This window comes from Sinocyclocheilus anshuiensis, unplaced genomic scaffold (genome assembly GCF_001515605.1).
Source record: "Sinocyclocheilus anshuiensis isolate Anshui unplaced genomic scaffold, SAMN03320099.WGS_v1.1 scaffold188, whole genome shotgun sequence".
Lineage (NCBI taxonomy): Eukaryota > Metazoa > Chordata > Actinopteri > Cypriniformes > Cyprinidae > Sinocyclocheilus > Sinocyclocheilus anshuiensis.
Window position 1 is genome coordinate 418,061 of NW_015555768.1, and position 21,882 is coordinate 439,942.

General features: G+C 36.3%; 2 protein-coding genes across 2 annotated transcripts in view; one reads left to right on the forward strand and one right to left on the reverse strand.

Annotated features, from left to right (window-relative positions):
• The window catches only part of LOC107674279 (glutamate receptor-interacting protein 2-like), an 81,269-nt gene that overhangs the window by 41,788 nt on the left and 17,599 nt on the right, over nucleotides 1–21,882 (reverse strand). The window lies entirely within an intron of this gene.
• On the forward strand, nucleotides 148–20,023 carry LOC107674323 (protein SSUH2 homolog). The gene is made up of 13 exons (XM_016468265.1): nucleotides 148–358; nucleotides 455–510; nucleotides 6,058–6,153; nucleotides 6,709–6,784; nucleotides 9,415–9,544; nucleotides 15,782–15,842; nucleotides 16,472–16,593; nucleotides 18,264–18,326; nucleotides 18,583–18,665; nucleotides 18,943–19,035; nucleotides 19,338–19,443; nucleotides 19,528–19,635; nucleotides 19,867–20,023. Exons 1-13 carry the CDS (start codon nucleotides 339–341, stop codon nucleotides 20,005–20,007), a joined length of 1,155 nt encoding a protein of 384 aa, XP_016323751.1. The 5' UTR covers nucleotides 148–338; the 3' UTR covers nucleotides 20,008–20,023.

Here is a 21,882-nt window from a genome sequence, read left to right on the forward strand (position 1 = left end):
TATAACCAGCAGGAGAGTAGTGATGTGTAAACTGAATTTGGTGACACTACAGTGTGTTAACTGTGAAGTTATTGAGTATTTTATTAGTAACATTCTTCGCGTTTCGCATTTTGCAGACGGTCTCTTCGGACTCTCCAATGTATTTTGTACAGAGCGGAGGAAAGCTTGTTTTGATGAAAACTCGCTTGTAGCTCGTTTTCTACATCACTAAGAAAGAAAAGAGGCGTTAATTGAGTAGTAAAAACATTTTGCTCGTGAGTTATTAATCCGGAAAAGTCGAATCTGTGAATATCTTGCCAACTTTATCGAAATCTTTTAGTTCTCACTCCGTTTGCAAAATGGAGAGACTGACTATGAGGTAAGTAAAAAAAAAAAAAAAAGTCGTCATGACCGATATTTACATTGTTTGTGTTTTGAAAAATGCACAAGCTGACTTCATTAACTTCCTCTGAAGTGACTATGGAGCTAACCACGGCATCGTTAACCCGGTCTATGGAATACCAGCACCAGGTAAGAGTTTGTTGTGAAATTTACACAATCTCAGATTTCCACAGGACGGCACCCCATGACTACTTTTTCAACGCTAAATTAGTACCAAGTTTCTGCTTAACGGTATTCAAAACAACGCTAAATTTTTACATAGGCATGTATCGCTTTGTGCATAGTACAGTTAGTATGCAGTATTAATATTTTTTATTAATATTAGAATTAGTATGCAGTACTTGTTCTATAAAAATGTACAATGGCAATGCAAGTAGGGTATCTGCAAAAATACCGTAGGTAGTTATCCTTACTATACAGTATTTACAAAAAAAATGGTACTCTCGAAATTTACAATTGCACTCCGGTGTTATGGATCAACTTAAATATAATACATTTATGAAATTTGCAGACTTTATAATTCCAGGCATGCAAAGTCTATTTACAGTACATTAAATATGCAAATTAATGATAAAATATCAATAGTTTATATATTTTATTTAATACATTCTTTATTTAACATTATTGACAAGGGACTGTCTGAGTAAACAAGAAATAAAAAAACAAAAACAAATAAATAACATTATGAATCTGAGTAATTTATTATTTATTAAAATATTTGGGTCAATAATATGAACCCATACATCCACGTCAGTGGCAGTATTTGCACAAAAATTGGAAATGTCCTTAGCATCTAGTCATAACAGATTGCATACATTTGTGTTTGTCTTCTTCCTGGAACACACTGCTCCGGGTGTGTGTGTGTTCACTACTGTGTGTGCGCACTTGGATGGGTTAAACGCAGAGCACAAACTCTATAGATTTATATGGATATGACACTACGTAATGAGCTTATGAAACTTTACACATTTACAATTACTTACTATATTATTATTTACTATTGCTCCACTAGGTCTGAAATATAAATTGTACGTTTTAATCCCCTGGAACAAACTACAAACATGATGATCTAGATTAGAACATGATGCATTGCCGTGTCTGTGTCATAATTAAATAATTAAACAATTTTGGAGAAAGTGTTTTTTTTTTTTTTTTACATACATTTTTTTTTTTTTTTGCAGTCTTCCTTTAACGGACATTAATATAAGACGATACTGCAAAAACAGTTTACTGTCAAGCTGTTATATTCCTGTTATATATTGTCCAACATTCCTAATTTTTCTGTCATTAATTTTATTTCATATGTTGGTATTAATTCAGTGTTTATAATGCTAACACTTGAACTTAAAATATTTTCAACCGAAACTGACATGGTTTTTTGGGTCGACAGTTTATAAAAATTTAGTTTTTTTTTTAGCTTGTTTACTGTACACCTTGTCTCATAGCAGCTTTTAGGCATTGCTCTGTTTTTTGTTATAAATCAGAAATGACAAGAAGGCAACTTCCCGGAATAGAAAATCAACGGAGAGCGTTGGATTGTTTTGTTTGGCGTGGTTTTCAGATTATGATGCGTGTCACTCTGTCTCTATTGGCTGCTCCATGACACGCTTTACTTCCGCATTCCTCAGTTCCTATGGCAGCCAAAGGGAGTGTCGCAACTCTGTTTCTCATGGCTCTGGCTGCACTCAAGTGAAAGACGTGTTTAGTTTACATATTTTAACATTGACACCCCATCTGAAATAAATATGTAAGCTTTCTCTGCTGCTTCGGTTTAAGATATTTGACACAGAACGCGATTCTGTTTGGGACGCTTCTGTATTTTATGGACACACTGAGAAAGATTTTAGATAAAGATTTTAAGTTTTTTTTTGTTTTGTGCGTTATCCCACAGCATGCTTGTTTTCTCAACAGATTGCATTGTTACAATATTCGAAACATGATCGTTGCAAATAAGTGTATTACACTTGAAATATAATGCGTTTGTTTGAGCAATGGTCATTTTCCACTTAAGTGAACGTCTCAAGATAACGGGGGCGGGGTTTGTGAACCCTGTTAGGCTACTATGTGAAACTGTTAAAATGACACTAAAACTGTGTTGAATACATTAGCACAGTCATTGAGGAAAAAAATCACAGTCTAATAGTTGTATCAACATTTATTAAGAACATTAAGAATGTACCAAACGTGTTTTCTTTGCAGCTCCATAGTTTGCATCTGACGAATCTGCTGGAAAGTGAAATAAAAGAGCTCACGTCCCCCCAGTTAACACGACCCCCTGTTGATCCATAACACCGGTACTTCCTACTGTGGTAAATGTCCAAAACCTTGGTAGAATTCACTGAATAAATCGGTGAAAAACAGTGTTACTTATTGTAGAAACAACTCCACCCACTCGTCCATTCAGCTCCATCCAATAGCAGCGGCTGTCGGACTATATATAGCCTAGGCTGCTATACATTCCTAAACCATAAATACAGTAGAATTAAATCCATAGGCATTAGAGCGCACACTGCTCACTACTGACTTCAGGAGTCTTACCAAGAACGACAATCAGTTCTTCAAGATCTAAAAAGTATGTTCCTAACTATTGCTTGGTGAATCAGTCATTCTTGAGACATGGGACAAAACATGTCCAGCAATTGTAACTGCTATTTGGTTTAAAAATAAAAATATTTTCAATTGCAAATGTTATGGGGGATTAATAATAGAATGTATGTATCACAATTACCCCCTTTCAATTTAATTTTATCATTATTATGTGAAATCTATCTCACTTATTGTCTTCTCACTACGTCTAAAACAATGTGTCCACAGAGAAGGGTTCAATCATTCATATGCTCTAAAATAAATAAAAATGTTTTTTAATGATGAAAAAGAGCTTGTTTTATCAAAAGCAACACTTAATAATATCTCATATCAAAGCAAGGTTGTTTTTTAATGACACATGCATGTTTCATAAGGTTTCAAAGTTGTGTCCCCACTTTTTGTCAACACCGTCAGACATTTAATAAAATAAATGCAGAGTACATCAGTGTCAGGCAGGCTCTGGTAAGTTTTATGGTTTTAGAATATTTTAAATCTTAATATTAATATTTCCTGTGTCACAGCCATGATATGTCAACACCATCTTCCAATTTCTGAGGAAATTATTTGAAATATTTAGATCATTTTATTCTGCTGAAGCAGCTTCCATTAGCATCTAGCATCAACAGAAAAAATAAAATGGCTACTACATGAACTCCATTGGTTTTGTGAAAGAAATGCCAAATTTGTCAACACCGTCAGATGTCACCACCATAAGATTTTGTGTTCCAATGATATATCAAAATACTTAAATGTGACTCTTGAATAAAAGCTTTATAAACAATAACATACTTACTGTTTGTTGTGTTTGTTTTAATACAGTAATTCAATGTATTTGATAGTTAAAATGACTACAAATTCAGGTTTTCGTCACCACCGTCAGATGTGTCAACTCCGTCAGTTGAATATTTTGATAATATTTGATTATGATATTTTATATTTGTTGTGGAATTGTTGGTCACATGTGAAAGTGTAATCTGTCTGCTAACACGAGAATGTGTTTTGAAATGTTAAAAACATCTTGATTGCTGTTAAAGATAAAGCTGAAATTATATTACACAGTCCAAGCTAAAATAAGCACATTTTGTTAAAAAATATAAAAATTGGGAGGTTGAATCAAAGCATAGCTCAGTAGCTTAGTGCATATAAGATACATAAATGTAGTTTAATTTGTCTGTGTACAAAGTTTTATTTTTTCAATTTTGCACCCTCCCACTTCTCAAGAATAAGTGGAATCAATAGCTTTTTTATTTTGACTAAGCAGCTGAAGATTTATAATAACTGGTTATTTATAGGCTGTATGGATTTTTCACAAAGGTATTTCAACACAGGCCGCTGGGATTGACCAATCATAAATCACAATCAGTATTTCAGAAGCTGTGCAATAAATAAATAAATTTGAACGTATAGTGACATTTTTGTGATATTTGAAACTGAATGTTATTAATGGTTACTATATGTCTTTCTTGGTGCACATCCAGTGGAAAATTTGGTAACACTTTATAATAACTTTCATTAATAAATCATTAATAAACATTACATAATGTTTAACTAATCATTACTTAATATATATTCACATATCGAGATAATGTGCTTGTTAATGTTAACTAATGAACTTATTAAACATTACCAAATGATTAACAGATCATTATTTCATGTAAATTGAAATGCTTACAAATGTCATTAAACATTTAATTCATATGATCATGTATTTTTTTTTAAATCTTCAAATGATTTTGTCAGATTGTTTACAATGACTAAAAGCTTCATTAATAAATCATTAACAAACATTATATAATGCTTAACGGATAATTAGTTAATGTTTACAAATGTCATTCTACATTCAATGCGTTTTAAAAATCTACAAATGATTTTAACTGAAATTATACAATATTTACAATCTTACTTGTTAATGTATTTTTGAATGCTTACAAGTGTCATTAAACTTACTTCACATATTAGCTAATGCTCATTTTTACATTTACAAATGTGAAAATATAGCTTAATTAATCATTTTAAGCACTTCACAAACTATTCATGACCGGAATTTACCCTATTTTCACATCTTTACAAATCATTTGTTCATGTTTTTGCAGTACCCAATCTAACGTGGAGACTATTCATAATTTGTAAATGTTTATAAACATTTACACATTTTTTAGTATCTTTATTGGCACTGGACTTTTAGCTACTTTAACAACGTTTGTGTAAAGGGTGGTTAGTTAAGTTTAGCTAAATGCTTGGTAAAGACATAACACACATTGTAATTTGGGTGAAAAACATGTTTTTATCACCTCAACACTTATATTAGTGTACTATTGTGTATCATTAAACAGAATATTCCTTGAGTCATACATCATCAGAAGGGGGAAAAAAACAAATTTTCAAGAAAATACTTCATTTATTATTTATCAAAACAATATAAACAGATTGAATCGTGTTCCCTTATAGTAATCAAATTGGCCCCTGTACACTTGTTGACCCCTTACCCAACCCTTAAACCTACACTGTAAAAATCAATCTGTGACATTTATGGTAAAATACTGGCAGCTGTGGTTGCCAGAACTTCACCGTTAAAAATATGGTAGAAACATTTTAGGTTTTACAGACTTAACTTAACTTACTGATAACCAATTAACAGGTTTTTATTGTAGCCTTTTTACAGTCTTTTACTGTTAAAATCACAATAATTTTTTACAGTGTACCCATACACCAAACCTGTCCCTAACCCTACCTGTATCACACCTCAATAACAGCAAAAGTGTTGTGCATTAACAAAAGCTTTTAATCATTGTATAACATCTGTTAAAATCATTTGTAGATTTTCAAGATGTACATGATCATATGAATTAGAAGTTTAACGACATTTGAATGCTTTTTATTTACATGAAATGTTAATTTTTAGGCAATGTTTAAAACATTAATTAGTAAACATTAACAAGCACATTATTTCACGTTTCTATAGATATGTGAATATATATTAAGTAACGATCCGTAAGCATTAAATAATGTTTGTTAATGATTTATTCATTGAAAGTTATTAAAAAGTGTTACCGAAAACTTGCCTAACGGGTTTGTTTGAATCTCATTCAGCCACGGCGGCCGCACCCGCAACAAGCATGCACGGACCCCCAGCAAACATGTTCGATACCGTCCCTGGATATGAAGGAACAGTGGCTGGCGGAGGCGGTAAGAGGCATGCAAGTTATATCAAACACCAAAGAAGCTAAACAAAAAGCTTCAGCATGAGAAAATGTGCTCGGGCTCATATGGTGCATTCAAGTCATGTCGGATAGATCATATTTACAAGTTGAAAGCACATAAACGTCACCACAAAATAGTAGGCTAATTACAAGTGGGAAACTTTTCTTTAAGCCCCAAGTTTCTGAATAGAGTTGCATGTACAAAATACCATAGTATTGTACAATTACCATAGAATATATAACAATTAAATTTACAGCACCTTCATAAATTTTATAAAAACATATAAAAGCAAAAACACACAGATGCACATTCTCTTTTCATCATTTTGTAGATGCGGAGTTAAAAAACCATGTTGAATTTTATGTACAAAATGTACATTGCCATCTTGGTCCGACAAAACGATTTGAACGCACCTGACGTTGTAAATACAAATTTTCCAGAAGGACTTGAATGCAACAATAGACCTTATAGTGTTTAGAGCACAGAAATACATGAATGAGCCTCCTAGTTTTGTTGCTAGTGTTGTCTCTGTTTTCACAGGTGGGTATCTTCCACCTCCAATGCCATCTGTACCGATGCCTGTGCCTGAACAGGCCCCCAGCCCACCAGACTGGCAGTAAGAGCTTTTTCTCTATACAAAAAGCACTCAATGCACACATTTAATCGTAAACACACACCTATGATATGCAATGTTCATACAAAGATGGGCAGGTAACACTTTATAATAACTTTCATTAAAAAATCATTAACAAACATTATGTAATGCTTAACGTATCATTAGTTCATATATATTCACATATCTAGAAACGTGAAATAATGTGCTTGATAATGTTTACTAATAAATGTATTAAACATTACCTAATAATGGTTAACATTTAACATTTCATGTAAATTAAAATGCTTACAAATGTCGTTAAACTTCTATCATGTACATCTTGAAAATCTACAAATGATTTTAACAGATGTTATACAATGATTAAAAGCTTTTGTTAATGTACAACCCTTTTGCTGTTACTGAGGTGTGATACAGGTAGGGTTAGGGACAGGTTTGGTGTATGGGTAGGTTTAAGGGTTGGGTAAGGGGTCAACAAGTGTACAGGGGTCAATTTGATTACTATAAGGGAACACGATTCAATCTGTTTATATTGCATTGTTTTGATAAATGAATGTGCAAATAGTAGAAGTCTACACAACAAAAAAAGACCAAATATATGACCTTTACAGACTGTGATTATGAGTTAATGATGAATATATTAACATGAATAGTTTGTGAAGTGCTTATTAACCCCTTAACTGTCACCGTCCCCAAAAAGACACTTGGCGTTGAATTTTAATCATCATAAATTATATATCATTTGAAAGCTTAGAAGCCCAAGATTCATCCTGTGAAAACCATTTTGAAATCGGACATTGCCTTACATGGAAATGGTACTTTAAAATCTTTTGGCGGTCTCCTCCCCCTTAGTGGGCAGTGTCAAGTGTCATATTGCAAAATGCATTATGGTCTTTTAGAATCAAACCTTTTTATGATCTTGACAAAAAACATATCATTGGAAAGGTCTGAGTCTCAGGATTTAGTTATTTTGAGATTTAAATTTTTTGAGAAGTAATATTGACAGAGAAATCTAGACATTTGTGACAGAAAAATGCATTAAAAAAATTCAATGGAGTTTGGATGAAACCCGGGGGCTCTTTGTGGTATAACGCCCTAAATAAAATCTCACAGGAACCTCAATTTTTTTCATATCAACTTCAAATTTGGAACATAACTTAGTTAGACATAAGGCTTTAATAAAATTAAAGCCTTATGTCTAACTAAGTTATGTTCCAAATTTTCCAATTTATGTACCAATTTCAGAGTAAACATGTTATGTAAAATATTTATTATATATAAAATAAAATAAAATTAATATAGTGCATTTTATTTACAGTAAATGTAATTTTTTGAAAAGATTCCACTTTTGCAATAATCTGCTTTTTTCTTCTTTAAAAAGAGACCAACCTTAGGTCTGTATTCCAAAGTGTTCATAAATTACAACAATTTAAGTTTGGATAGTGCACTTTAGCTATATTTTCACAACATTTGTAAATGTAAAAATGAGCATTAGCTAATATGTGAACTGGAGTTTAATGACATTTGTAAGCATTCAAAAATACATTAACAAGTAAGCTTGTAAATATTGTATAATTTCTGTTAAAATCATTTGTAGATTTTTAAAATGCATTGAAAGTTTAATGACATTTGTAAACATTAACTAATTATCCGTTAAGCATTATATAATGTTTGTATATTATTATTAATCATTGTAAACCATCTGTCAAAATCATTTGAAGATTAAAAATAAAAATGCATGATCATATGAATTGAAAGTTTAATGACATTTGTAACCATTTCAATTTACATTACCAAATGATTAACAGATCATTATTTAATGTTTAATAAGTTCATTAGTTAACATTAACAAGCACATTATGTCATATTTCTAGATATGTCAATATATATTAAGTAATGATTAGTTAAACATTATATAATGTTTGTTAATGTTTTATTAATGAAAGTCATTTTAAAGTGTTACCGATGGTGTCAGGATTATGGACCTGTTTTGCTCCTGTTTCTGTTTCAGTGTTCCCTTATTTGGTCATGTTCCTGTTCTCGTTGTCTCATTATTAGTTGATTCCCCGCACCTGTCTGTCCCTCGTTAAGTTTATAAATGTGTAGTCTGCCTAATCATGTTTCCTTGTCGGGTCTTTTATGTCTTCCTTGTGCTCTGTGTCTCCCTGTTGGATTATTAAAGACTCTTGTTTTGTGAAATCTCCATGTCTCCTCGTCTCCTCGTTCCTCCCATAAGCAAAGTGTGACAGATGGGCATTCTTCATTTAAATAACAGTATTTTTAAATAATTGGCTTTAACTTCAGTACAGAAAAACTTAGCAAAGAAATGTTGTCTTTATAATGTTGTCAGTCAGTATATATATAGGTATGTACTGTAGCTGCTTTTATATTCACCTTGCAGGGGATCATCATATTTTGAGGTTTTCGGCATCAAAAAGTTTGAAAGCTTTATCTAAAATGCATTCTGCTGATTTACCTTTTTAGCCCATTATTCTGCACTATGACCTGAATACGTTGTGTCAGTTTAGTAAAACACCTAAAAAGGGTCATGGAGGTACTAAAAATGTCACAACACACCCTGTTAGACATGTGCAAAGGTCACTTACATATTGATATTTTCTCTTTGATATCAGTATACCCTCCATCTCAGAGGACAGGGCACGTCAAGCTTTCGCAACGTACGTCTCCAGCAAGTGCTGCTATAGTTCTGCCCCCGTCAGAGAGGGAGTCATAACCAATATGGAGTCCTTTAATACCTACAGGGTGAGACCTACAATAAATAATCTTCATTATGACCATCATTGTCTTCTTTGGTATGTGTTTTTTTACATATAATATATAAGACATATAATTTTAAGGCGTGGAGGAGGATGAGCAGGTTCTTACGGAAATGGTTTGGACTACCCTGAAGCCTAAGCAGTATCGCTTTATACGGGCAAAACAACGAGCTGAAACTCCCCATCAGCAGCCTGAATGAAGAATTCATGGTGACCCGCACTAGGGAGTTGCTGCAGTACTAGGAGTCCTCAGACCCAAACGTCTCTCAGGCAGGGATTGAGGTCAGGACAGGGCTGAAATGGAAGGCATCTGAGGCCATGGATGTTGCTGAGTCACGTCTGAAGCAAAGGGCACTGGTGGGCACAGTGGTTCAAGGAAGAGCAGGCCTGAGCAGCAACACGGCGTCGTGCTATGGCAAGGCAAGGAGGAAGGATATGACGTCGCAGCTCCAGGATGAGGTCAGAGCATTGCTTGAGGAAGTGCGAGCCAGCAGGATTGATGGGATGCAGCAGCAGGGAGCCTGGACAAGGTGGGAACAAGTAGTAGAACGCAAAGTTACTTGGGCCAAGCTCTGGAAATCTAATCTGCCCCACTGAATAAAAATCTGAATCCAGGCTGTCTATGACATTCTACCAAGCCTGTCCAATCTTTTCTGCTTGGAGAAGATAGAGTCACCAGCTTACCCTCTGTACCTGAAGAAGGAGACCCTGGATTACATCCTCAGCAGCTGTCTAAGAGCCCTGAGTGAGGGGCGCTATCGTAGGTGTCATGACAAAGTTCTGAAGAGCATAGCACAGGATTCCTCAAATCCGGTCCTGGAGGACCACTGCCCTGTAGAGTTTAGCTCAAACCCTGATCAAACTCAGATACCAACTCCAGCAAGTTGGCTGTGGATCAGGAGAGGAGAGCCTTCGGTGGGGTAGTGCTACCTGGACACAAGTTGGGGCTTGATTAAGCCCGACTGGTTCACCTGGGCGAGGGTGTCTGATTATTGAAAGACCCGAAACACCAGATGACCCCAGGAAACATCACTGATTATGTGTCCAGAAGCATCACATGGTCAAGTCAAGTCAAGTCACCTTTATTTATATAGCGCTTTTAACAATACAGATTGTGTCAAAGCAACTGACCAGCATTAATTAGGAAAATAGTGTGTCAATAATGCAAAATGACAATAGTAAACACAAATTTTTCAGTTAAAGACAGTTCATCATTGAATTCAGTGATGTCAACATCCAGCTCAGTTTAAATAGTATCTTTGCAATCAAGTCAACGGTATCGCTGGAAATGAAGTGTCCCCAACTAAGCAAGCCAGAGGCGACAAAGCACTATCCTTAAGAAAGCCGGGAGGAGCTGAAGTGAGAGGAAAGTCAGAGGATTTGCAAATAAACCTTTTTTATGTATGTTTGCATGTAAGTATGTATGCATTTATTTATTTATTTATTTAGTGGTTGTATGGCTCTTAATGTTCTTCAGATCAGTGATTTGGTTTCTGGGTTCTTTAAAGATTTTAATTGGAATCTTTTTCTTTTTTTTTTTTGCTTCTCATGCATCTTCTGATTTAGTATACAGATTAAACAAAAACAGTAATTAGCATAAAATTGTATGCAGATTTTGACAGCATTATGAGGGTTAAATCCATTGCAAGCATTCAGGGGTGTGTCCACAAGGGTGGCATGGGGTGATAACTGCCACCCTAAAAATGAGCTTGGCACCTTGCCACCCCAAAGCAGAGTAATAAGATCGGAATGCAATGAGAGCAGAGTGAGGAGAGGGGCAGCGTACAGATCGGAGAACGTACAGATCACACAGAAACAAAAACTTATTGTCAACTCTGTCCTGTGATTTATCAATAAATTTGCTTGGAAACAAAAATGTTGTGGAAAAAATATATATTTATTTTTAACTAATTAAAACTTCACTATTAGTAATCTTACTGTGCTTCTATCTGTACCCTATCTGACTTAATGACTGATAAAATAACTGATGAAAATGTAGTTATTTTCATCCTTCCAAGCAAAATTTGTGCTGCAAAAATGACAGATTTAACTTTTTAATACTGACAAATAAGATTGGCAAATCGTTTAATACCCACCTAACCTACTTAAAGAAAAGAAAATAACGACACGACACATTCATTTTTTTCTTAATATTATTAGATCTGCTCAAAGGCTATTACGTTCTTACATTTTGCAGCAATCATTCGGTGAAAATCTTCTTTAATAAAATAAATAATCAAAAGTCTATTGGTTAAAAATAAACAAAGGAGAAAGTTGTTTTTTTGTTTGTTTGTTTGTTTAACATTTGTTTAGCATTTTAAATGAGTTCACCCTTCGACATTGTCACAGACAGTCATATCCTATACAAAATGAATAGAGGAGGGAAACGTTCTGGGGTGCAGAACAGAAAAAGACACAAAAAAAAGCATTAAACTGAGGACACTTCAACTAGCCACATTTTGCCGAAAATCGCCATTTTTAATTCAGAATAGGTCATTTGTGTGATTCATGCATGCGATGCATTTTTTGAAAACGTTTCATACTTCAGTTCAAAACAGTGCTGAACTTTGACAAAAAGTGATTTTTTTTTTATGTTATATTAGTGATTTTCTAATGTCTTAATATAAATCCAAAAGCAAAACATGAAGATAACTGTATTGGAAACGGTTTATTGATCCTCTGCAGCCATCTACCACTGGTAAATAAAAAAGGTTATTCTTTAGAGTGAAGTTTTACATTTACTGTTCTAATTTTGTGTAAATATGTATAAAATATGCATATTTTTGAGGCAAAAAATTAAAAAATAAAACCCTCCAACCCTCCAAAACTGCTTAACTCAAATGTGAGTTAGGGAATAGAGTACAGGAAGGTGACAACACTGATCTTGCATAATCCTCAGCAAATGTACAACTGTGTACATGTGAGGCAGGCCTAGTGTCGCCCCTCATTCTGCTCCTGCCCCCCCTTGCCACCCCAAAATATAGACTCCTGGACACACCCCTGCAAGGTAGTGGGCACTTATGAAACAATGACGTATATCAGAAAAGTGCATAAACAAGTGGAACGCTTTCAAGTTTGGTGAGCGTTTACGAAATTCAGAGAAAAGGGCAAATTGCTTTTCAGCAGCAACAAATTCACGTGTACAGATATCCACTGTAATTATTACAGTGATATATATACATCAGTGAATTCCACTCACAATACACCGAATTACATACAGTTGCTTTAAGCGCTAAATAAGTAAGAACTCTTGGGTTATAATGCTTTATTATGATTTACATTACCAGTTTTCCATTCCTTACCGTGACACACAGAGAGTAGCCATGTCTTCTGGAGAAGGTGAGTCTTATTTTTAACAGTTTTCTTTTCTTGTTCTGTTGTACTTGTATTCTGCTCTCTCCTTCACACTGTTAATGAGAGCTGGAGAGAGAATGTTTCCATTAAAGCCAGTCCTCCACTGTGAGATTGTCTCTGACAGAGGGACTGTGCTGTTATATAAAAATACAATAAAACACTTTAAAACAAAGCACAGCATTTGGGGCACTTCTTCCGAGGAGGCAAGGGAGGCAGTGTCTCTTCAACATATTGGATGATAAAAAAAAAACAACAAAAAAATTTGTAATACAACAATAAAATGCCAATATTACAAACATATAACATTAAAAAGTGTATAAATCACTTGTTTTTTCTAAATATGCTAAATTAATGGCTAAAATTGAGGTGAAAATGCATTTAATAGAGACATCAGTAGCAGTATTGGTATCAAAAATACTGGCCTTTGTTAATAGGCTACTTTGTAAAGAGAAGCCATTAAACATTTAAAATATACCACCGTTAGGTTGTTTCTACATTAATTTGGAGGTTCAATGTGAAATTATGACAATATATTTATGCTCCAGAACATTATGTATTTACTATACAAATAAATTAATTTTTAATTTTTATTTAAATAATTTAGAAAATAATGCTTTTAAAAACAAAATGATTTTTTTTAAATAATTGGCTTTAACTTCAGTACAGTAAAAACTTAGCAAAGAAATGTTATCTTTATAATTTTGTCAGACAATATATATAGATATGTACTGTAGCTGCTTTTATATTCACCTTGCAGGGGATCATCATATTTTGAGAGTTTTGGCATCAAAAAGTTTGAAAGCTTTATCTAAAATGCATTCTGCTGATTCACCTTTTTAGCCCATTATTCTGCACTATGACCTGAATACGTTGTGTCAGTTTAGTAAAACACCTAAAAAGGGTCATGGAGGTACTAAAAATGTCACAACACACCCTGTTAGACATGTGCAAAGGTCACTTACATATTGATATTTTCTCTTTGATATCAGTATACCCTCCATCTCAGAGGACAGGGCACGTCAAGCTTTCGCAACGTACGTCTCCAGCAAGTGCTGCTATAGTTCTGCCCCCGTCAGAGAGGGAGTCATAACCAATATGGAGTCCTTTAATACCTACAGGGTGAGACCTAAATTACAAATTAAAAAACATTAAATCATCTTCATTATGACGTTTTCTTCTTCGGTATGTGTTTTTTTTTACATATAATGTTTAAGACATATAATTTTAAGGCGTGGAGGAGGATGAGCATGTTCTTACGGAAATGTCTAGGACTACCCTGAAGCCTAAGCAGTATCGCTTTATACGGGCAAAACAACGAGCTGAAACTCCCCATCAGCAGCCTGAATGAAGAATTCATGGTGACCCGCACTAGGGAGTTGCTGCAATACTAGGAGTCCTCAGACCCAAAAGTCTCTCAGGCAGGGATTGAGGTCAGGACAGGGCTGAATGGAAGGCATCTGAGGCCATGGATGTTGCTGAGTCACGTCTGAAGCAAAGGGCACTGGTGGGCAAAGTGGTTCAAGGAAGAGCAGGCCTGAGCAGCAACACGGCGTCGTGCTATGGCAAGGCAAGGAGGAAGGATAGGAGGTTGCAGCTCCAGGATGAGGTCAGAGCATTGCTTGAGGAAGTGCGAGCCAGCAGGATTGATGGGATGCAGCAGCAGGCAGCCTGGACAAGGTGGGAACAAGTAGTAGAACGCAAAGTTACTTGGACCAAGCTCTGGAAATCTAAGCCCCACTGAATAAAATTCTTAATCCAGGCAGTCTATGACATTCTACCAAGCCTGTCAAATCTTTTCTGCTGGGAAAAGGTAGAGTCACCAGCTTACCCTCTGTGCCTGAAGAAAGAGACCCTGGATTACATCCTCAGCAGCTGTCTAAGAGCCCTGAGTGAGGGGCGCAATCGTTGGTGTCATGACAAAGTTCTGAAGGCCATAGCACAGGGTTCCTTAAATCCGGTCCTGGAGGACCACTGCCCTGCAGAGTTGAGCTCAAACCCTGATCAAACTCCGTCACCTGTGATTTTCTAGGGATCCTGAAGATCTTGATGAGTTTGCTCAGGTGTGTTTGATTAGAGTTGGAGCTAAACTCGAGCAAGATTTGAGGAACCATGTCATAGCAGATACCAACTCCAGCTGGATTACCCACTGTAAGCACCTACGCCCAACGAAGAAGACCATCACTATTGATAGGGCTGGAGAGAAGGTAACAACATCTGCCAGGACTTCCTCCTCTGGTGTGCTAACATCTGCACAGGACTGGGAGCTGAAAGTCAACCTGGGTAGGCAACTGAAGTTCCCAGAAACTGTTCCCATAGCATCGCTGAGGCCAGACATGGTGCTGATCTCAGAAGCCTCCAAGCAGATCATGTCTTAGAACTCTCAGTCCCCTGGGAGGATCGTATCGAAGAGGCCAAAGAGAGGAAAAGATCTAAGTACACAGAGCTGGTAGTAGAGTGCTGAAGAAACGACTGGCGAGTAAAGTGCGAGAGCCCATTGAGGTGGGATGTAGAGGGTTTGCAGCCCAGTCTTTTTGCAAGGTCTACAACATGCTGGGCATCAGAGGGGCCAGTATACAAAGGGGCATTAAGTCGGCCACGGATGCAGCAGAGGTTGCTTCAAGTTGGCTGTGGATCAGGAGAGGAGAGCCTTGGGTGTAGTGCCAGGTAGTGCTACCTGGACACAAGCTGGGGCTTGATCAAACCCGACTGGGTCGCCTGGGCGAGGATGTCTGATTATTGAAAGACCCGAAATACCCGATGACTCCAGGAAACATCACTGATGATGTGTCCAGAAGCATCACATGGTGATGCATATTAAAAACTGATGTGATTTGTGGTTGATAGAACTAAATGCTGCTTCTGTTCTCAGTATCGTTTGGAGACGTTCATGGAGTCCAGATCTACTGAATGGAGTCAGGAGCCTTACACAGGTACCCAGAAGTCAAATAGGTCATGTTTACACTTCATGCTGTCTTTTGCTTCCATTTACAATGGATACAAATCTGATCTTGTATTCCTGCACTATATTCAAATCTTACATGATGCAAATGCCAGGAAGGAAAATGTTCCTGCATTTAATGTGGCTCGTAATCAATAAAAGCATAAAATTTCAGGTCAGCCTGTGGATGCTGGTGTTCAACCTACTCCAGGTCCGTGGCAGATTGCAGCTCAACCTCCGGCCTTCTTTCAAGAGCACAAGCAGACCATTAAAGTGCCATATACTTCCTCAGTCAAGGTTTGACCTTTAACCACTCGATCCACAAAAATTAAGAAAGCAGGTCCCATTTGACACACTTTAGCCACTTTTCCACCGTCTGACCGAACGGTTCTAAGAATGGTAAGCAATTTCCACTTGAGCTTGGTTTGGCACAACACGATTATAAACCGTTCTCTTTCTTTTGCTTTCATTTACACTTGACCACATCTCTGAAAAATGTATACAAATCTGATTTCGTATTCCTGCACTGTATTCAAATTTTCCATGATGATGCAAATGCCAGGAAGGGAAATTTTGCTGTGTTTAATGTGGCTCATAATCAATAAAAGCATAACATTTCAGGTCAGCCTGTGGACGCTGGTGTTCAGCCTGCTCCAGGTCCGTGGCAGATTGCAGCTCAACCTCCGGCCTTCTTTCAAGAGCACAAGCAGACCATTAAAGTGCCCTATACTTCCTCAGTCAAGGTTTGACCTTTAACCACATGATCCACAAAAATTAAGAAAGCAGGTCCCATTTGACACACTTTAGCCACTTTTCCACCGTCTGACCGAACGGTTCTAAGAATGGTAAGCAATTTCCACTTGAGCTTGGTTTGGCACAACACGATTATAAACCGTTCTCAGCCTGCAATTCTGAGCACAGTTGGCTGGTAGAATGTGGTGATGTCTCCACTCAGTATTGGTCACTTGATTGTTGTCTGCCCACTAGTTCTCTCTCTCTCTGCTGGTTTGTCTGGTCAGAGGAGAACTGGCCCACCGACTGAGCCTGGTTTCTCCCAAGGTTTATTCTCCATTCTGTCACCGATGGAGTTTTGGTTCCTTGCCGCTGTCGCCTCTGGCTTGCTTAGTTGGGGACACTTCATTTCCAGCGATACCGTTGACTTGATTGCAAAGATACTATTTAAACTGAGCTGGATGTTGACATCACTGAATTCAATGATGAACTGTCTTTAACTGAAAAATTTGTGTTTACTATTGTCATTTTGCATTATTGACACACTATTTTCCTAATTAATGCTGTTCAGTTGCTTTGACACAATCTGTATTGTTAAAAGCGCTATATAAATAAAGGTGACTTGACTTGACTTGACTCTCTCTGTAGCTGACCAAGTGCACTATTTGACTGAAGTAAATAGAAATATCTGATCATCCTCCATAACATGGTCGCTATTTACATCTCATATCGTATGTAAACACTTGCGTTACCAAAGCAACGACTGATGAATTTGTATTGGACCTCTGTTATCAGGCCCACAGTGGAAAATGAAACCAAATCCATACCGGCTGGGCGGTTCGGCATGGAATGAAATGGATAAGCATTACAACGGTTTGGCCTGATGGTGGAAAAGTGGCTACTGTACAGCATTTCTGCATGAAAACTCAACACATTCTAAAGGGTTTGGCAGCATTTTATTTAATCTTCTAGATCACCAGAACATTCATTTAAATGTTTCTGTTTGTAGAGCACAACAACAGTCGAGTTCCGGAATCAAAAGTCCTATTCATTTTCTCAATACGGTAGTGAATTTAAAATGATAACTTAAAAACCTTTAAAGACAGACTTTAAAGACAACCTCAGCTATGTTAATCGATGGTTCACGCTTTTGTTGAAGCCATCAGCCTGCATTATTTTCTATGAAACTTATTTTAACAAACTTACTTTTTAAATAATCATGTTAAAATCCAGAATTCATGGTGAAGAGCTACATTACCCATGATTCTGCAAAGAAATTGTGACAAGCAAATTGTACCAAAAAAACCCACCCTCTCAGATGAAGCACTATGGATGATATAATAATCTCTCTGCATTTTCAAAATACTTTGTAATGCTGTGATTTTTACCTCATAGCTGGTTTGGTTTGCTTTCGTGGCTTATAACTCTTTAAAGGGGTCATATGATGCTATTTTAAAGATCATTATTTTGTGTATTTGGTGTAACAGAATATGTTGATATACTTTAATGTTAAAAAAACACATTATTTTTCAAATACTGTACATTATTGTAGGTCCAAAGTGTTTTACTCTCTAAAGTACCAATGCTTTTTGGCTTCCTGCAGCAGGTAAACTTGCCGGTAATGGTTATGTTCAGTAAGTCGGATCATATTTTAGAGCATTATATTCTGTTTGCACCCTAGAACTGTCACGTGTGTCTGGGAATGGGAAAAACCCCCTGTACCACCTGTGCTGGAGCTGGAAATGTAAGTACATTTTTAACTACCACAGACCGAACCAGCTGCATGCCGGGCATTTCATTGCTATCAAAGTTGTTTTCACAGAGGAAAATATGGCACTTGTATTAAAAGTATTAAAAGTGTGGTGACTGGAGAGCAATTCAAGTTGAATTGTACTGGAATTGTGCACACAAGCCACAGAATGTTTTTTCATTCAGTTCATCATATGACGTAAATACCCTAATATATGACCTGTTTGTCCTCTATTGTTTTCCATGTGCAGAAAGTCTGTAGAGTGTGTAATGGTTCTGGTTACCGTCATTCTGATGACCGCTGCACGCACTGCAATGGGCGCGGACGTGAAAAGTAAGTCCTTTATAGCTGTATATAATGAGACATTTCTATGAAACAGGTTTCTTACTAAAAAAATGCTTTTTTAATGTCTTAAATGACTTACTTTACTTAATTTATATTTATTTTACAAATTTTTTTATTGAATTTATTGTATTTTAATTTAATTTATCTTTATTGTATTTTTACAACTTTTGTGGCTACTGTGGGTTGAATTCTGATGAAATCCTGCAGGGGGCTTCAGTGGTTTGGTTGGTATTTTCTGAGTTCTGACTTATCTGGTGTCTTTCAGCTGTAGTTCATGTAGCGGCAGCGGCTCTTGCCGGTGTGACACCTGCCGTGGAAAGAGACAGCTGCTCGTCTTCATCAACCTCAATGTTAAATGGTATGATCTATATGATATAACATTCATGCTTGCTAAGGCAGGCATGGCTATTACAATATTAACTAGCTCCTCTTGTGCTATATACATGAATCCTGCAGTATGAGGAGAGGTTTGCTGTTATGTTTCTAAACGATCATACTCATAGACTTACATTGAAGTCATTCTTTGCACAAGAGAGCACTCATTTACAGTTTCTTTGAAATAAAAAGAAATCAAGTCATTATTATTAATTATTTCATGATAATCAGAAGTCTTTCAAACTGAACTGTCTCATTCTAAAAGCTATTTTTGGACTATTTCAGGAGCATAGAGAAGGATGAATTCGTAGCGCAAGATTCAAGTGGTCTGAGAGGGCAAAAACTGGAGGAGGTTTCAGGGAAGGAGCTCTTCAAAGACGCCCAGAATATGGTACGAACAGACCGTACATATAGTGAGAGGTTTGTAAGGTTTGTTGAAATTTGTAAGTTCATCAGATGGTTATGTTTACTGTAGGTCTATCCAGTGAGGGGCTTTCCTGATGTTTCTGTTGCACAAGCTTCTGAGCGCTTTGTAAGAGACCATCAGGTGAAATACGCCCAAAAGTCCCGCATGTTACAACAGGTACCACTGTCTTCATATGTTTATGTGCTTCCAGACCTTTTTATATTGTCATTTTTATCACTTGATTATTATCATTCATAATTTTCAATTATAATTTGTATTTGTATGTTTGTATGTAACAAAACAATACAAATAACAAACTGTGCTATATCATTACCAGTCTGTCTGTAACTAGAGACAATCATCATGCTGAATCTTGAATCTGTCATTCTGTAATTTAATCTGTTTCAGAGGCAGACAATCGAGCTCATTGCCATAACCAAAGTGAACTACATGTGGAAAGGAAAGCCTAATGTTTACTATGTGTATGGAAATGAGTTTAAAGTGAACGCTGATGACTATCCCGCCACCTGCTGCTGTTCTGTGATGTAACATCAAATACACCTGACCTGGGGCCTCATTTATAACCGTTGCGTATGCACAAAAACAGCCCTGAAAGAGGCGTACGCTACTTCCTGCGCAAAATTTGGGATTTATAAAAACAAACTTGATGGGAAAATTTGCGCACCTGCACGCAAACTCTGACCCATGCGTACAAACTCTTTTTCCTTGAGTGAGAAAATTAATGAAGTAAAAACAATAATTTTAAGCTCTGTTTTCATGTCGATATATACATTTACATTAAATATTCCATTCTCATATGGAGATAAGGACAGAAATTACATAAAGTCATTACGCAGAACTTAAACCAAAATTATATGAATTTAGACATCTTTGTAGTAAATGCGCTTGATCACTTTTCCTCTTTTATTGACAGCGAGGAGTGTTATAGGTGCACAATAATTCATCTTTAAACTGAAGTGCATTGATTTGAATTGTTTAAAACAATTGAAATAGGCTACTATTTGACCAGTGTTAAAGAATGAGATCAACTCTATTTCTAAAATATTTATCTTATAACTATTTTAAACAGTTTTTGTTTTAATTTTTGTTTTTATCTTTATCTATATTTATTCTAAAACATAACAAGGATATTGGATGATTTTTAGAAATAAAAATTAATGTATGGCACAAATGGCATTTATAGTCCGTATCTCATATTTCCTTAATGTCATTTATCTTTGACGGTGTTAAACATGGTGTCACGTGGATGGGAATATGCATAGAAATGATATGCAGATGAGGTTATGCATAGTATAACTAGGCGTTGTAAGCTCCATATATGGTGATTTTGGATAAATCTGATGTGCGTACGCAAAATCTAGTTTTTCAGTGTACGTACACTTTTAGGATGAAATCTACGGACTACGGAGTAAATGAGACCCCTGGTCTTTCTGCACTGTCATGAAAAAAAAAAAAAAGATGCTATGTGCAATCAAATTATTCACCAACAAAACAACAACCAAGTGCTTACTAAGCAGTGATGTTTTTGGCTTAAAATTGAGCTCACCTAAAATACACTGCAGCAGACTGAAGTTCAATTTCCCACCGGTTCTTCAGTACAACTTCCCTTCCTCAGAAACACTGAAGCAACTCTGTGGTTTTCTATTTCAAATCCAGCAAAGGGAGTCAGTGCATTTTTCAATGCACTTGGCATATGGACAGAATCCACTTTTATATTTGATTTGGTTCGCTTTCAAATCAAAGCACTTGGGAGTTTTCTTTCCCATAACTGAGCTGTAGATGGGTTGTGGTGGAGCTATTGTGCAATGATTTGCCGCCTTCTCAAGTTGCCTTCCTGCACGTTCTTGAATCACAAACAAGCTTGCGATTATCTTTGCCCTCTCTGCCCACTGTTGTTTTGATTGCTGACCCAAATACATTGATATACGCGGATTACGCTCTTATGTTTAATAATTAATAAACTGTTAGCTCAGATGTCAATAATAAGACTAATACGTCTAAATCGACTACAAATGTGAAAGCCAAAACACTGCAGCAATTTTAGAAGCAACTTTAGCATAAGATTATCATGACAAACGAGTGTTTGCTCCCAAACAGACTTGTGTACCTATTTAATGTTTGCATATGATATCAGAAGACTTTATCTTATAGTCCAAGAACCAACCAGTGTTAACCACTCAGCAGATTGAACTCCTTTGAAGAAGGTCAACAGTAGTTCAACAAGCTAACAACAAAGACAAATCAATCTGCCTCAAAGTCCCTAATGAAGACATCTCAACAACCTGTAGAGTCTCTGATTTCCCAACAGCCATGGCTCTGAATTCCATATCTCAATATAAGTTCACACATGCTCTGTAATTGCTTCTGTGGCACTTTGAGGGACCGACCGCGATAAGGGTGTGT

Bases quoted from the DNA above. Each gene is read 5' to 3' on its own strand.
- LOC107674323 (XM_016468265.1), top strand. From the start codon at position 339: ATGGAGAGACTGACTATGAG. The intron at 15,843-16,471 runs GTACCCAGAAGT...ATAACATTTCAG, and splicing joins GAGTCAGGAGCCTTACACAG to GTCAGCCTGTGGACGCTGGT. The intron at 19,444-19,527 runs GTACGAACAGAC...TGTTTACTGTAG, and splicing joins TCAAAGACGCCCAGAATATG to GTCTATCCAGTGAGGGGCTT.